This window comes from Buteo buteo, chromosome Z, assembly GCF_964188355.1.
Source record: "Buteo buteo chromosome Z, bButBut1.hap1.1, whole genome shotgun sequence".
In the NCBI taxonomy this organism is placed as follows: Eukaryota; Metazoa; Chordata; class Aves; order Accipitriformes; family Accipitridae; genus Buteo; species Buteo buteo.
This window is the reverse complement of record NC_134204.1, coordinates 76,135,685-76,151,675: the sequence shown is the minus strand read 5'-3', so window position 1 is coordinate 76,151,675 and position 15,991 is coordinate 76,135,685. Positions and strand designations below refer to the sequence as shown.

The 15,991-nt window shown below is 45.3% G+C and overlaps 1 protein-coding gene across 3 annotated transcripts in view; it reads right to left on the bottom strand.

Annotated features, from left to right (window-relative positions):
• Nucleotides 1-5,620: 5,620 nt before the first annotated feature.
• SVEP1 (sushi, von Willebrand factor type A, EGF and pentraxin domain containing 1) overlaps nucleotides 5,621-15,991 on the bottom strand; it is a 127,858-nt gene continuing 117,487 nt past the window's right edge. For all 3 annotated transcript variants that reach the window (XM_075021205.1, XM_075021206.1, XM_075021207.1), the window contains 3 exons: nucleotides 13,414-13,509; nucleotides 10,485-10,578; nucleotides 5,621-8,427 (listed from right to left, as the gene is read on the bottom strand). In XM_075021205.1, coding sequence (XP_074877306.1) covers nucleotides 8,397-8,427; nucleotides 10,485-10,578; nucleotides 13,414-13,509 — 221 coding nt within the window. In that variant the 3' untranslated portion in view covers nucleotides 5,621-8,396. The remainder of the gene's footprint in view (nucleotides 8,428-10,484; nucleotides 10,579-13,413; nucleotides 13,510-15,991) is intronic.

Sequence of the window (15,991 nt, the reverse complement as noted above, 5' to 3'; positions counted from 1 at the left end):
TCTCTGGGGTCAGGTGCTGGGGCTGCAGGCAGAGGGTGTTTTGGCATTTGGCCTTGGGATGCTGCTTTGCTAGTACCCACCCCAAAACTGCAAGCAACGGGCTCACAGCTGGGGGCTGATGCAACCCGCTGTAACTGCAGCCTAGCAGCTCTCTGGGGAGCCCATTTGCAAACGGTGCCTAGGTACAAGCACTGCTTTCAGGGGGAAGGCAGAGGAGGCTCCCGTTGGACACCTCTCTTCTCTGCATTGGCATGGGAGCAGTGCATTGCTCGGGGGGACGCAGGGTCCAATCCCCCACTGAAAATGTCCACGAGCAGGGTGTGGAGGGGTCCTCTGTCATGGGGCTGCCAGGCTGGTCTGAGTCAGAAGCTGTGCCAGCAGGCAAAACACAGGCTACTGGGACCCCCAGGAGACAGATATGGGGTTCTGTGGCTATGGGAAAATGAGAGCAGAGCTAAAGGGTGGGCAGGTGGGGATGAGGGTGGCTGCTGCCCGGGTGCCTCCTCCCAGCAAGCAGAAATACACCAGGTCTGACCTGGATCCTTCCAGACAAGCCTGAACATCGCAAAACAACCTTCTGACGCAGCTGGCTTCCTTTGAGGGTTTGTTTTTTGTTCCTCTATTCTAATAGAATATCTGTCTTCTTCAGCAGCAGATATGCAGTTGCAGTACTTCCCATCTGGTTGCATCAGTCTCACAATCTGATCTGGTGGGCAGTGCTGCTGATGCAGTGACTAATGAGCAGGAGGGAACCTGAAATCCTGCCACTTTCCAGAAATTTGCGAAGACCAAGCAGCCGAGAGCCCACCCCGGATGTCAGTCTGCAGAGCTGTGCCAGGGGAGGCTCTGCATGCACTTGCAAAAAGGGAATGGTAAGCTTGCAAGCCCAAACCCACTGCATCCCAAGACTCAGGTTTTTTACCCATTGCAGATCTTTTTTATTTCTCCCTGCTTGCAGTTATTTGCTGTTTTTATGGTCCTGGTGATCCCCTATGTGATCAGACATGTGGCTCTCCCAGGGTTTCTTGCATGCTCCCCTGTCTGCCTTTGAGGCAGAGGGTACCGTGGTAGTGGTGACACGTGGGACTTTTTTCCTGCATCCTCAGAAACCCCACCACTCCTCTGAGATCCCGAGTAGCCACTGAGTGCAAGCGCTGCTTGGCAGTCATGGGCTGGCAGCAGTACAGCCTGGGAGAGGACCTGGAAAGTCACAGCTCCGGCCCAGACTGTATCTCTACAACTCCAATACACAGCTAGGCAGATTACTCAGTGCCTGTGCTTTAATTTCCCCATCTTTGTAGATGAGATCAGTACCTGCAAGCCTTGCTATGGAAATTAATTACATGTGGCCGTGGTCTGCAAACAAGCCAAGCTCAAGCCCATCTGCAGAGGATCTGACCTGTAATGCTTGGGGCAGCAGCCTGGCATTGCAGCAAGCGACATCCACGCATTGTGTTGGCAGCAGAAGAGTGTCAAACCAACACAGCTACAGCAACGCATCGGTGCGGCCAGTAACAGAGAGCGGCAGCAGTATCTGTGCCATCTACCCACCACATTTAGGCAGAGCTGGCAGAAGAGCTGGAGCTCCTGGCACCCCTATGTAAAAGCCTGGGCTGCTGCCCCAGCAGTCAGCTCTGCCTCCGAGTGCAGGGGGACCGAGTTCTGTAGCCCCAGCATGGGACAACAGGATGCCACACAGGACGTAGCATTGCTCTTGGAAGCCAGCCCTGGGTTTTGACATGACAGCCACATGCTAGTTTGAGAGATAAGGCCCAGTGCAGCTCCCCATCAGTCTGCAGAGGGACAGCAGCTTTGTTGCCCAGGAGAGGCTCTTGACTTGCCCCACTAGACCCATCAGGTTGTCTGCTCAGAGTCCCATTTGCCCCGCTCCCTGCTGGGTGTATGCCTTTGGCCCAGAAACACCCCTCTGGGAGGCTGGCTGCATGTGAGCACTATGGGGATATGCAGCCCACGTAGAGGTCCTCTGAGGCAGCTGAGACAACATGCTGGACATTGTTTCTCCGCACGGCTGCTGTGCGGAGCCACGCTGCCCCTGGAAGGGGGCTTTACGTGGGACAGAGCAGGGCAAGGCTGCAGGGCTCCTGTGGGTCTCACTAAGCGCTTTGCAGCCCTGAAGATGCCTGCCTGCTGCACCATGCCTGCATGGGCAGGGCATGACTAAACCTCTCACCAACATGCTTTTGCTGTTTTTAAATTAGGAGAAGTCACTTTAACCATGGGCAGCTGATGTGGGTCGTCCCCTGCAGCCCACACTCCATCCATGCCTTGGTACAGAGCGGGGAGACGTGGAGCCAGCACAAATGCCAGCGCTGCCTCCCCACACATGGCAGCCGAGTCTCTGTGCACACGCGTGTGCATGAGGGACGTATAGAAATAGCTCATGTGATGGGGAATATCAGCCATGAAGGTTTTCTCATAGCAGCGATTTTCTGGATTAAGTGACCCCCAAGTCTGATGGAAACTTTTGGGGTGTTGGACAATGTGGAAAACCCAGTTGTGCTCTTTGTTGTCCTTCGACAGGTATTCACCCTGGCTGTTATTTCCTGCTGTAGCCCACTGATGCCTCAGATAGATCCTGATCCTCAGTTTGAATTCAATCTCATTAAACTCCACAGAAGGGCCTTCACCCAACTCCAAACACCAATCACCAGGGATATCTGCAGCTGCTTTTGGGTCCAAAGGCACCCACTGGTGATGAGAACAGGGCCAAGGGAGACGGTGCAGCCAACCACATCTCAAATGTGACGTCCTGAGCCTTTTCGGGTCACATGGGGAGCCTGAGTCTGGCACCAGTGAAGGAGAGCTCTTGTGCAAGCCTGGACCTTCACCTGGACCTGAACAGAGAGCTTTGGCTGGAACTCAGGAAAAAAAGGAGAGTTCATGACCTTTGGAAGAAGGGGCAGGCAACTCAGGAGGACTACAAGGATGTCATGAGGTTATGCAGGGACAAAATTAGAAGGGCCGAAGCCCAACTAGTACTTAATCTGGCTACTGCCATAAAAATAATTTCTATAAACACATTAGCAACAAAAAGAGGGCTAAGGAGAATCTCCATCCTTTATTGGATGCAGAGGGAAACACAGTGACAAAGGATGAGGAAAAGCCTGAGGCACTTCAATGCCTTCTTTGCCTCAGTCTTTAATAGTAAGACCAGTTGTCCCCCGGGTACCCAGCCCCCTGAGCTGGAAGACAGAGATAGGGAGCAGAGTGAAGCCCCCGTAATAATTCAAAGCGAAATGGTTATCGACCTGCTACACCACCTGGACACACACAAGTCTACGGAGCCCGATGGGATCCACCAAGGGTACGGAGGGAGCAGGTGGAGGTGCTCTCCAAGCCACTTTCCATCATTTATCAACAGTCCTGGCTAACTGGGGAGGTCCCAGTTGACTGGAGGTTAGCAAATGTGACACCCATCTACAGGAAGGGCCAGAAGGAGGATCTGGGGAACTACGGGCCTGTCAGTCTGACCTCGGTGCCGGGGAAGGTTATGGAGCAGATCATCTTGAATGCCATCATGTGGCACATACAGGACAAGCAGGTGATCAGGCCCAGTCTGCATGGGTTGATGAAAGGCAGGTCCTGCCTGACTAACCTGATCTCCTTCTGTGCCAAGTGACCTGCTTAGTGGACGAGGGAAAGGCTGTGAATGTGTCTTTAGTAAAGCCTTTGACACCGTTTCCCACAGCATTCTCCCAGAGAAACTGGCTGCTCGTGGCTTGGACAGGCATACTCTTTGCTGGGTAAAAAGCTGGCTGGATGGCCGGGCCCAAAGAGTTGTGGTGAATGGAGTTAAATCCAGTTGGTGACCCATCACAAGTGATGTTCCCCAGGGCTCAGTACTGGGGCCAGTTCCGTTTAATATCTTTATCAGTTTCCAGGACAATCTGCTCAGCAGCTGTTGCTTGCAAACAACAATCTGAAGGAGGAAGATTTACATCCAGCAAGGAGACTAGACTGTAGACTGGGAAGATTAAAGTTAGTGGTGGTCCACCGGGCTAGCAATAGGGTGTATGGATGACATCTGTAGAAGGGCTACCATTAATAATGATGATAATCATGCTTAAATCTCATCTGTCTGCTTTCATCTGCAGCACCATGGTGGAGAAGGAAGGGCTCATATGGCCTCTAAAATGGGAAGACTTGAAGTGGCTTTCTTGTGTGACACAGCCTGCCACTGGCTGGGAAAAACTCAGTGTCCTATCCACTAGGCCATGCCTGGTGCTTCTTGTAGCACAAGGTGGTCATGCTGGTCCATCCACATGAGCGATGTCTGGCAGGATGGACGAGCCAAAGAACAACATCCATCAGCTTGTGAAGAGCATCAGCTTTTATAGTGCTTTGAGCTCAGCTGGGAGAGGTGGCAAGCACGCAGACCTTGATATTTGGCAGGCACTAGCAACACGTCAGCCTAGAAAGCAAGGGTAATGGAAATGCAGCCCTGGTCCTGAGAGAGGAGCTCGTCATAAATGGGATGGATATGTGAAGAAAAGTGCTCTGCTTCATGTGCATGAGTGGAAATAACCTTAGAGAAAGAGATCAATAATGGTGCTGCATATTCTACCCAGCCTGCCTCTGTGTACTGCAATGCCTGTCTCTCACTGCTGGAAATGCATGGTCAGGGTATGTTCTCCCAGAAAAGCATCTGCAGTGCGGTAAAGGCAGCAGGGATCCTTTCCGCAGTGAAGATCCAAACTACACTAAGACAAGTGTGAGATGCACAAACTGTTCCTGTGCCGAGATGCAAAATTGATCACTGCTCAAACTGTCCTCAAGGTAAAAACGTAACTCCTCATGCTAACAACCGCTGGCGCACAAACCCTGTTCAGTGGTCCCCTGAGATCAGAGCCCACACTTGTACCTTTCCCACTGTACTTCCACGAGCACAGAGACACAGGTGTCAGCAGACTCCCTTCAGCGTTTTAGCTAGTTCAGTTTCTATGGGAAAGAGGACAGGGCCAGGGAAAGAGCCCCACTCTAACTACACATTCTTTTAAATAAGGTAGTGCTCTCTATTTCTACAGCACACACAAGATCTAAGTCCACGTGCAAGGGCAACCAAGCTGTTCCTTTCAGCAGGGAAGGGAATCCTGTTCAGGATTATTACCAGCATTTGGAGGATTGTAAATTTGAGATGTAAATTTGCATCTTTTCTAGAAGATGCACATCAAATTTCAGGGCTTCATTAACAGCACTGTCACCTCACACCAGCTGTTGGGCTGGTGGCTTAGGGGGAGGCTTTGAAACGTGGACCACCTTTTGCACTTCAAAGTCTCCACTTAGGCCTGTGTAGCAAAATATGGAAAGGCTAACCACCATTACCTTCAAAAACCCCACACCCTAAATCTTTTGACTCCTATGTCATATACCCTCCTGGTTTGGAGGAGTGGTGTTTGAATTACAAAGTTTTCTTTCTGTTATAGTATATTTTTTACCTCAACTGTCTTTGAATAAGGGTGCCTCCATAGCTTTAAATTCCAGTACTGGGGCAGAATAAAACAAGCCGTATCTCCATCTGGTGTAAGTAGTGAGTGAAGCAGATTTTAATGCATTTTATGCCAGTGGTAAATTTGGGCCTTACAGGTTTTAAAATACGCTCTAGCAGCTGAAAGGATTTGAAAAATTAGGTGCTTATTGCATTTTTATCCGAAGATCAAACCTGGAGTAATCCAGCACATCCTTTTAAGACTACTGGCAATTATTTTGTGTTTTCCCTCGAGTGGAGTTCCATTTCCCTAATACTCGGGCCTTGCCAGCAGGTCCCAAAGGGTAGGTTGATATTTCTGTTGTGAGGCGTTAAGAAAAGAGTGCCATGTTGCCTCTATATGGGTACTAAACAGGGTGCAACTTTATTTACAGTGTAAAGTGCATCACACAGAAGTCGTTTAAAACACACAACAAGCAGTGACATAAATGACAATACAGTACTGGGTAGGGAGGGGAAAACGTTCCAGCAAGTATCAAAACATCAACAGCACTAATATAACAGCCTCTAGTTTCAGCTACTCTGTCCTACCACCACATCTCCTTATGAAACATGTTGACTGGGTTGATCCTGGGACTCCATGTACTAGTCACTAGTGTGAAGCTGGAGTGCTAAAAGCCACCCCACAGCCCTAAAGTCTCCCAACAATGTCCTGAAAGCTCTAAGCACTGGCCTTGCCACTGCTGTTCTGCTCTGGATATCAGCAGGGTAGAGTCAGGGCACACACCGGAAAAGCACACTGGAGAAGGGACCAAAAGATGAGAGTGACATATAAATAAAGATCTGCTTTTCTCAACCATGCACTCTTTCCCTCGAGAAGTCCTTTGTTGCTCACTTAAGCTTCCACTCATATGCTGTTAGGGCAGGAAGGAGGTCAAGGAACAAAGTGCCTACAAATAGTGGTGACTATGGGTTGAAATGCAGACATTATTTACTGAACACTAACTTCAGTCAAAGCTGTAAACATCGACGGCTGTGGAGCTGGGAGACGGAAGATAGTTGCTACGTGCTAGCAGAGTCCATTAGAAAAAGAAGGTTGTGGGAGCTGAAACAACAACTCTTCAGCTGGTTGCAGCTCTCACTGGGAAGGAATCTACATTCACATTAATCTGATCCCCTAATGACTCCTTTACCTATCTGTTTTTCTTTTAATTGGCTGAAAGCTCTTATTAGCCCACAACTTTGCTTGTTTCTTTCTTCCTCATTTCTGGTCTTGGGCTAGCAGCCATCAGTTAAGTGTCAGTATTTACTAGTGCCTTATTACTGTAACTGTGAGCTCATTTTGGTGTCGTATCACTTTCTCGTGTCCAAGTTCACACATTCATGAAAGGAAGGTAAATCTATAAAGGGGGGAGGTGTGGGGCAGGTTGTGCACACTCTTAATCCAGAGGGTTAACTAAGCAGGAATGCTACAGAAGGTAAAATTTATTTCTCCTTCTTCTTTCCCAGTGCTGACTGCAAGTCACACTTTTCTATTATTACTGGGAAAAATGGAGCTCCTGATCAATGACTCTTAGGTTCTCACTCTAATGGCTTCTTTCATAGATCAGAATTTTTGCTAACTGACAATAATTACCAAACATTTGACCCCCCAAAATGCATGTGACTTCCACCTTGTAATTCTACCAACCTGCTTAACCACAGGTAAATCTTAGCATCTCAGTTCATTGGAGCATGACTTAACAATGGCTTTCAGGTGTGTGTTATCCTCAGATGCAACAGGATCAACAGTGTGAGAAAGAGAAATGTGACAGCATGTGTGCTCTCAGGATTTCTCACTCAGCCAAGCATTTCTGCCTGTGTGTGTACTCGAGAGGCCTTTTCCAGTTCTCTGAGGGTTCTGCATGATGTAAACACAACCTTTCTGTAAGCATATAGCAAAGCTTCACCTGTAAACGTAGCTGGTGCCTCCTCTCTCCATCTTAGTGGCAGTTGAACTTTGGGACCCAAACCCCATGTATCAAAAGCATTCACCTAGCAGACAGCTGATAGACATGTATTTCATAATTTACACAGGAAAGGAATGATGGTTACAGGGAGGTGGAGAGTCCCATGGCAAGTGGGAAACACAAGTTTCAGTGGTCCGCCTGCTTCCCACTGCTGGATCCTGGATTATCCAGCTTTAGAGCTACACGTGAACTGCCCATAAGCCAAAAAGCCTCCAAGGCTCTTGTTGATTAGACTTGGTCCATCTTTCTCTAAATGACATGATGGTCTCTCATCTTTTTTACATTTTTGACTCTTTTACCAATAAATCTCAGGTAAAATTCATGCCAATGCCTTCCATTAAGTCATTCTCCACTGTTAATGTCACATAATATACATTACACAATCACCTTCTTATGCCCACCAGAAACTGTGGTTACAACATGGACTTTATCACATGTACTTCTAATTTACATCAACACGAGTTGTTCAGAAACAGGTCCAATGCAAAGTTTAGTGGCTCAGTTAGCCTTGCATAACTATTCTTTACTGTTGAGTTGCTGAACAGCAGTATGCTTTGGCAGATGGTAAGCAGAATTACCACATTCTATTTAATCATGGTTGGCAGTATGGTTTAATTAGCTTACTGTATGTAAGAAATGGGAGGGACTTCACTTTACACAACCACTTCCTCAGTGGACAGTAGGAATCTTTACATTTGTATGTGTATGTGTGTATGGTGTGTGTGTAGCAGCATATATTTGATAATACTTTTGTAAATGAAAAATACAGAGGATTTCTTTAAAAATGGAAAGGTATAGTAAAAATGTATCACAAAATAAAATACAAAACAAGGGAGCTGGGGGGAATGGAAGCAATGGATTTGATTTACAATGCATTAGATTCCAAGCCCTGATGCCTAAGCTGAAGAAAGTTATCTGAACGTAGAACTGCTGCTCTGATGTTAAAAGGGATAGAATCCAGCCTTCCGTTTCCTGCGTCAAAAAACCCAAACAAAATAAAATCAGTGCTGTACTGAACATACCAAACAAGATCAACAGTGAGGCACAAGAGGACGGTGTCTAAAAGTATACCAGGGATTAGAATGCCACAGCTCAAGACAGCATATTGAGAGGGGAAGAGCATAGGCATGGGGAATAGAGATGTCTGGCATTTAATCTAAGTCATGACTCATCACAGTGGTTTGGAGCTATCTTGACCTGGATGCTGATAAAAGCTTTTGGGCCTTTCAGCTTCCTCTTATAAATCACACTTAGTTAACCTGCAACAGTGAATCTTTGCTATCATGGCATTTCCTCCTGTTCTGCCTGTGTTATTTTTGAGTCCTCAGAACAGTATGGTACCCTGTATTGTAAACAGCAACCAGCAGCTGAGGCCAAAGCTTAACAAAATACAAAGCAGATCTCAGTGTTTGTTTCTGTTCCCTCCACTCCTCCAGTTCTGTGTGGGAAACTTCCTCTCAAACAGCCCTTGAAGGGATATGCTGCTAGACTACAAGCCTGTAGGGCTAAAGATCCACCTTCTCTCAGACTTCACCATGCTTCACAGAGCTGTGGACTTGGACAAAAAAAACCCATAAAATCAAGCCCAAACCAAGAAGAGTGCAGTTTGGTAATAGCCTGTAACTTTGCTTTGCCTCAGAGATAAACTGCATAATTTTTGGCTGCTAATCCACTGGATTTGGGCTTCGCTGCTTCATGTCCTCAATGGAAATGCTATCAGACTTTAAATGTGTAGCTTTCAGTCTAAAGCTGGATACTGTTTGTTGGCAGGACATTTAAGTTACTTCACTTGGGCATATATAATCACAGCTGACAAATGAAAACTATTCATTTTGGACAATGTAATTTCTCAAACAAGCATCTCTTCTGTAGCTTTAAGATAAACAGTGTATCAGAGGGACAGGGAGGAATGTCTGTCACTACCTGTCCAGAAAGAACAATAAGAAAAATGTACAATGTCACAGGCTTTGTCTGTACCCTGGAGAAAAATACTAATATTCAGCTGTTATTTATTTAGCTCTCCAGGATAATGACCAATGTGTTCAGTAGAAGCCAGTGTGAACAGAAGTATAAATATTTTTGCTAGCATATTTCATGGCCCTCATTAATATTCCATGCAAGGAGCAGGAGAATTCATGCTACATGTTTTGTTATTATATCTGATTCCCAGCCACAACAACATCATTACCATTCCACCTGTCTTCCCTCTTCAGGGTTGCAAATGGCTCTTAATGGCAGCATGAAATAAAACAGCTTTCCAAAGAAAAACTGAGTCCTGTTCAGATTTCTTTCAAAGTCAAACACCCAAACTTCACAAGTTAACTTTAAAAAACAAAGCTGCAATTAGGACTTTTACATGCTGCCTTGCGTGGTGATGGAGCTCACTCATTTGGTAACCTAGCCTGCTATTGGCCCCATTAGACATGAATCAGCAAACCAAAACACAAGCACTGGTGAAACTCTCTTAAAGCAGAGCACATGTGAACCAGATCTAAGCCCGGATCTTGGGGCTGTTGATACAGAGACTACACTGCCAGGTGATTTGAACTGGGACTTGACTCAGAGGCTTGTACTCTTACATGATTACACCACTCAGCACTAGGTGTAGTTAGAGTGATTATTTATAACATCTGTTGCATGACCGTAGTCTTAAACCTGGAGCCAGCTGAAGCATATACAGTTCAAAATGAACACTTGTACACAGTAGGCCACTCAAATTTCTTGAAGTATGTTCTGACAAACATGTCCATTTACACCATTAAAAATAAGGCTAAACCCTACAGGTTTGCCTGTCTGCTTACATGTAAATGTACCATTTCCTGAGTTTTCTAGAAGTTTGGCAATCGTTTTGCAGAGTACTCTCTAAGGTCTTTCAAGATTGCCCATAAATCATGAGCCATCTAATGACCACTGATTTACAGGAACTAGAGGTGCCCAAAATGTGCAATATTAATTACACATTCTTCAGATTTAGAGTTCAGTAGGGTGTGATTCAGCCTAGCTATGGGACAGCACTCAGCAACACTTACCTAGAGCAGTCATGTCCAGTCCACGATGAGGGACAATAGCACCGATTTGGTCGTATGCACTTCCCACCATTTAAGCAAGGCAACTGGCAAACAGCTGTATACAAACACATACACAGACAGAGTTGCATTAATGAGCACATCCACAACAAACTGTTTAAGGAACGGGCACTGAAAATCCAGCCTGCATTATTCTCTTAAGAATGGAGTACTCTCAGAACTACAATATTAAACATCAGCTGTGAGTCTGTTGTAAAAGATGGTTTGCTTTGGGAAGAGCAGCCTTAGAAGCACATCTCTGCTGAATATGATTTGACCCTCTCAACTACTTTTGCCATATGCTGCAGTGTATGAGCTGCATGAAACAGCCAGTGTACTATTTTACATTGCCTTAAAATTTCTGTTCTTTTTGCCTCAAGTTGAGGCAAAAAAAACCAGGAATGCAAGTGGAAGCAGGAGGAGGAACTAGAAGAGAAGAGTCAGAAGATCAGCAGGACAATAGGCCTTACTTCTAGGAAGAAAATGTGTCTGTTTATTTGAAAGGAATGTGACAGCTAAACAGTAACCTGACAAGCTGACACCAGATGTTGTAAAAAAGTATAAAAAAAGGCAGCATAAACAGAAAGTTAAAGGTCAGAAAGCCGTTTACAGATCAACAGCAGGCAAGGATTAAGTCTTCACACAATGGCACCTGTACGGAGACAAGGAAAGGAAGCAGAGAGTGACAGTAAGTTTCTGAAAGACACTGGATAGCTGTAAGATGTGTAACTAGGTCGTACAGGGCATTCGAATTAGAGAACAAACACTGGCCTGCCTGATAGGGTCGTGCTGGGCCACCTCTGAAATGGCTGCACGTGCTTTTGTGTGACAGCCTAACCCAAGGATGTCAAGTAACCAAACAAAAGTCAAAGCTTCGAGTCTTCCTATCAGTTTTGAGACTGGAAAATAAAGCACCGTACAGTTTACAGAACAGATTTAGAGAGTCACTTAATGAGGTCCTTCAAATGCAGACATTTATATCACAGGAAAGCTGAAAGACGTGAAGTCTTTTCAGCAGATAATGCCATATCTAAAGGACAGACCTAAAGATACCAGTGAGAACAAATACTGGGTTATATTTTCGCAAGGAATACACATCAGGCAACACTGATTAAAATGGAATTAAAGGAAATGGAAATGAGTAATCACAGGAATGCAAAAGGAGGTAGAAACACACTGCTCCGATTCCTCTGGGCCAAACACAAACAAGCAATGGCAGGAGGTTATAGAGATGGACCATCCCTGTGCAATTAAGTGCACCAAGTTTGTCACGTTGAAAATGACTTCTGATTCTGGAATGAAGCATATGAATGAAACATCTTGAGCTCTCACTTTATGCACATAATTATTCCTGTCAGACCAGCATTTAATCCAAATATTTCTCACTTCACTTTGCTCTGTCATGGCAAAAGGTCAAGACCAGTAAATAAAATGAGAAGTTGTTTAATAACTTCATAAGCAGTGGTTACGAGCTTTTACGAATGGGCTTTGGCACAGATGCGTTGCTTACTAGGATTTTTTCTTTAGCTACTGAAAAGCAAGTCAGTCTAACCAGATTTTAATTGCTGGCCCAAAAGTGAAAAGGCCATCTATCCTCCTCAACCACCTATGCTGTTATAGCTGCAAAGTTTGTGAAATATGAGAGGAAATGATGCATTATGTGCCAGGCAAGTGTCCCTTCAAAAGACAGTAGTTCTGAGTTAAAATGTTCACTCTGGAATATCAATGTGCTGAAGGATGATTGGGTTTGCAGTGTATCATACGGTTTATCCCCCAGACTCACTATTCTTATCAGTTGAACAAATAATATGAACATTCATTAACAAAAGCAAGAATTCCTCCTCCAGTTCGCCTGATCAGCCACTCCAAAGTCTTGCAGGAAGGCAAACCCAGGCTTTCGTGTTAAGGCCCTGTTAATAATCAGTTAGGGTGCATCTGGACAATAAAAATACAGTGGACAAACTGTAAACCAATTTTTAAAAATAGTTAAAATTTATTAGTGATTGAGATTTAATAATGATTGAAAGACATTTCAATGATCACTCAATTGCTATGAGTTTTACTGGCTATTTCCACAGGGACAAGCCTTTCAAAAACTGACATTTATTTAGTCTTGATGTGGAACCACATATCCCAAATGTGGGTCCAAATATTATCCCTAGTTGCAAACCAGCCTCATCTGACACAAGCTGACTTGCCAGGACACAGGTCTGGAGCCTAGAATCACTGTTCTCACTACCCCTCACTTTTTTGGTGTGCTATATGCCCTTCAGCCTTGGTGAGGTGCAAGTAAAAGATCTAGTAAAATACAGTGCACATTAAATTTGTTCAGAGAACTTAGATGATACCTAATGTAAGGTACTCATGTACCTTACATGGGTACCATGTACCCATTAAACTCAATCATCCTTAAACAAATCCTTGCTTTCCTCTGCCCTCTTGCCTAGCTCAGAACTCAGGCAGTAAGTGGGAATCCCCCAAACCAGACAGTTATGTGGTGAAAAACCTCTGTAGTACTTGCAGCTTGTTTGTGAGTTTAATGGTGACCTGCATGTGCTGAAATGAAATTTAACTGTTCTTGGAATGGGCAGTCTAGTTTTATTCTTCTCTTTGGAAATCCTCTTTCCTCTGCACCGCTTTTTGCAGAAAGCACTCTTGTGAATGCTGTCTGTCCTTTCTGGGAGCAAACTTTTCTGAGGATTTTAAAGACTCATCAGGGACTACTCTGAAATAGCATGCAGCTGGGGACAGCAAATCCTCCAGGACTATTACTGCAGGCCAGGTTCTCCTGTGAGAAGCTTAGTAGTTCTACAGAGTCCTTAGTGAACTGTGCTAGGTATTGATAGTAGAGTCACAAAAAGTGTGAGAAAAATGGAGGTGAAAGGAGTTTTACCCATATGGCAGCGCGATCCAGTCCATCCAGGGGGGCAGTTACACTGGTAAGGGGCCACACAGCGACCTCCATTGAGACATGGCAAAATGCATATTGCTAAGGAGAGGAGAAGAGAACCAGTGAAAATAATTATCTCCCATGAAAGCAAAGAATAAAGTGTGCAAGAAACGAACTTATGTTTAATTAGAAATTCTACTACCCCTCAAAGTGTTTGCATGCAGTGTCAGCAGAGTGGGATCTACCCACAAGGCATGAGCAGCAAATACGACTGGCACAGCCAGAAACGAGAAGGAATGGTAACAAACAAATGGACAGACCAGAGCAATTGCTAGAGTCCTTCAGACACCTGTAGTCTCTGTGCTCACTGGAAATGAGCAGGGCTGTTTGCTTGTTTCTCACATGTAATATCCACAGACATTGCCCGCTTCTGTGATGGTGGCTAACAAAATCAGTTCATGCTTTAATTACAAACAACTGGATTGTTTGTGGATTCCCTGGGGTCCCACAATGTAATATCCAATATAAGTTAATCTATGCACTGCCCATAGAAAAGCTCTTGGTCTGGGCCCATGGAAGCATGCTGAGACAGGTGACACCACCCCATGGAAAGACAGCTTTGATACAAGGCATTTTGGGTGCAACAGACTGACTGTGGCTGGAAGCTTTGGGAAAGAAACAAAGCAGATACCAAGCAGCTGGTGGCCTCTGGACTGAGTGCCAATCAAGCTATACTGCTCCTGTGAGAGTCTGCATGTCTGGCTATGGTGGTACTGACAGAAATAGGGACAGCAAACGAGGGGCCATGTGAATGCACCACATAGCTGGAGTTTCTGTGTGAAATTGTCCGATGTGCACACTGTTCATGACTTAAGTACCTTCACAAAACTACCACCTCCACTACCCTAACTGAATGAAGTACTTGTGTGAACATGCTCTAATAAGAGCAAGAGTTGAGCTGGGTCTCTAATTTGGACCCTTGAGTGACACTTCCAGTGGAGTTTTGTACTGGGAGTGTGGATGTGGGCTGCAGAGAACCAATGCAGAGGTTCTTCTTCCACTGCACAGCAGAGGTCAAACTGAGCAGCTGCAGTCAGCCTGGATAAGAAAAGAGTAGTGAACTTCCATGGAGCTCACAGGACTAACCCATACCACCAAGAATTACTCATCTGTATCATTATACTATCAGCGCTCTGCATGTTTTTTAGAGTGGTCAGGCTTCTCTCAGGAAGATCAATCTATTTTGTTATCTGTGAAATGTACTGTGAACTACAAGGTGACTGAATTCTGTCAGAGCTCTGTGGCCCCACCTGTGGCCTGATCTTTACAGATCAGTGCTCAGTGCTAGCACTCAAAAATCCCTTTGACTTCCAGAACAGGCCCTCAACTCCAACAACTAAACCTATCTTTTCTCAGCAATGCATCTTGCTTGACAAGCAATGCTGCAAAACTGAGGTGGCACTAACCAATTGTGGGAATCCTTTTCACCTCTCCTCAGTACCTATGCCAAAGTAAAGAAAAAAGAAAAAAAAAAAGGAGAGCTAGTGCCTGTATCTGCATGAAGTGTGATCTGGCTAGTCAGCTGCCTGTTCATTTTCCCCATACAGGAAAACAGAATCTGAATTGGGATAACAGATCAAAATGACTGGGTGCATAAAATTTGTCCTCTGGTCCTGAAGAATGCATTAAATATCATTATTAATGGTAAGGTAAGGAAATCAATTATGGCATGCCAAACACAATTCTGCCAGACACAGGGCTCAGTCCTCTTCTGCTGAAACTGTGAAACATACAGGGCTGAGTCTGCATGTCTGGCTATGGTGTAACTGACAGACATAGGGACAGCGAACAAGGGGCCATGTGAATGCACCACATAGCTGGAGTTTCTGTAAATGCAGAAGGACAAAACTTGCTGAACCTCTTCTCCTCATTCTGTACCTACAGCTAATTTGTGCCACGTGGAACTGACATTGCCACGGGGAAGACCTGAAAGCTGCAGAGGTAGATTCAGAGGACTGTTTTAAGATGTGATACACCTGCCTAGCAAATGCTTGATTCCTCTCCATGAACTACAGGAGGAGGTGCCACATCTTTTTGCAAGTCTCCGTGTACACTCAGAGGCAGTGACAATGACACCACCTCAGCTGCAGGTGTGCCTGGACACACTAAAGCTTTATGTCAGGGCCATACTGAGTACTAAACACAGTAAAGGCACTTTTCCTTTTCTATCCACATAAACCCATGCCTAATTATGTGTACAGTAACAAGGCTTCTCGTGCAGCCACTACACCAGAATGAAAGGGTTAGCTCTCCCAAATTCCTTGTGCTAAGATCATCATGAAGAAAATGGGAAATAAGGCACAAACTGGCATCCCCAATGTCACCCAGGGAATATCTGACAGACCAAGAGTCAGATTTGGCTCTTTTCAACCAGAATAGATCCAGTTCTCTAACTACTCGGAGATCCAGGCCAGGAAAAGCCAATACAGAATGTGGGGGGTACAGGTACACAGGTCAGGAAGGACAGCATGGAAAAGGTGACAGTTTTATTATTTGAACATGAATTGATTAGGTTCATAAT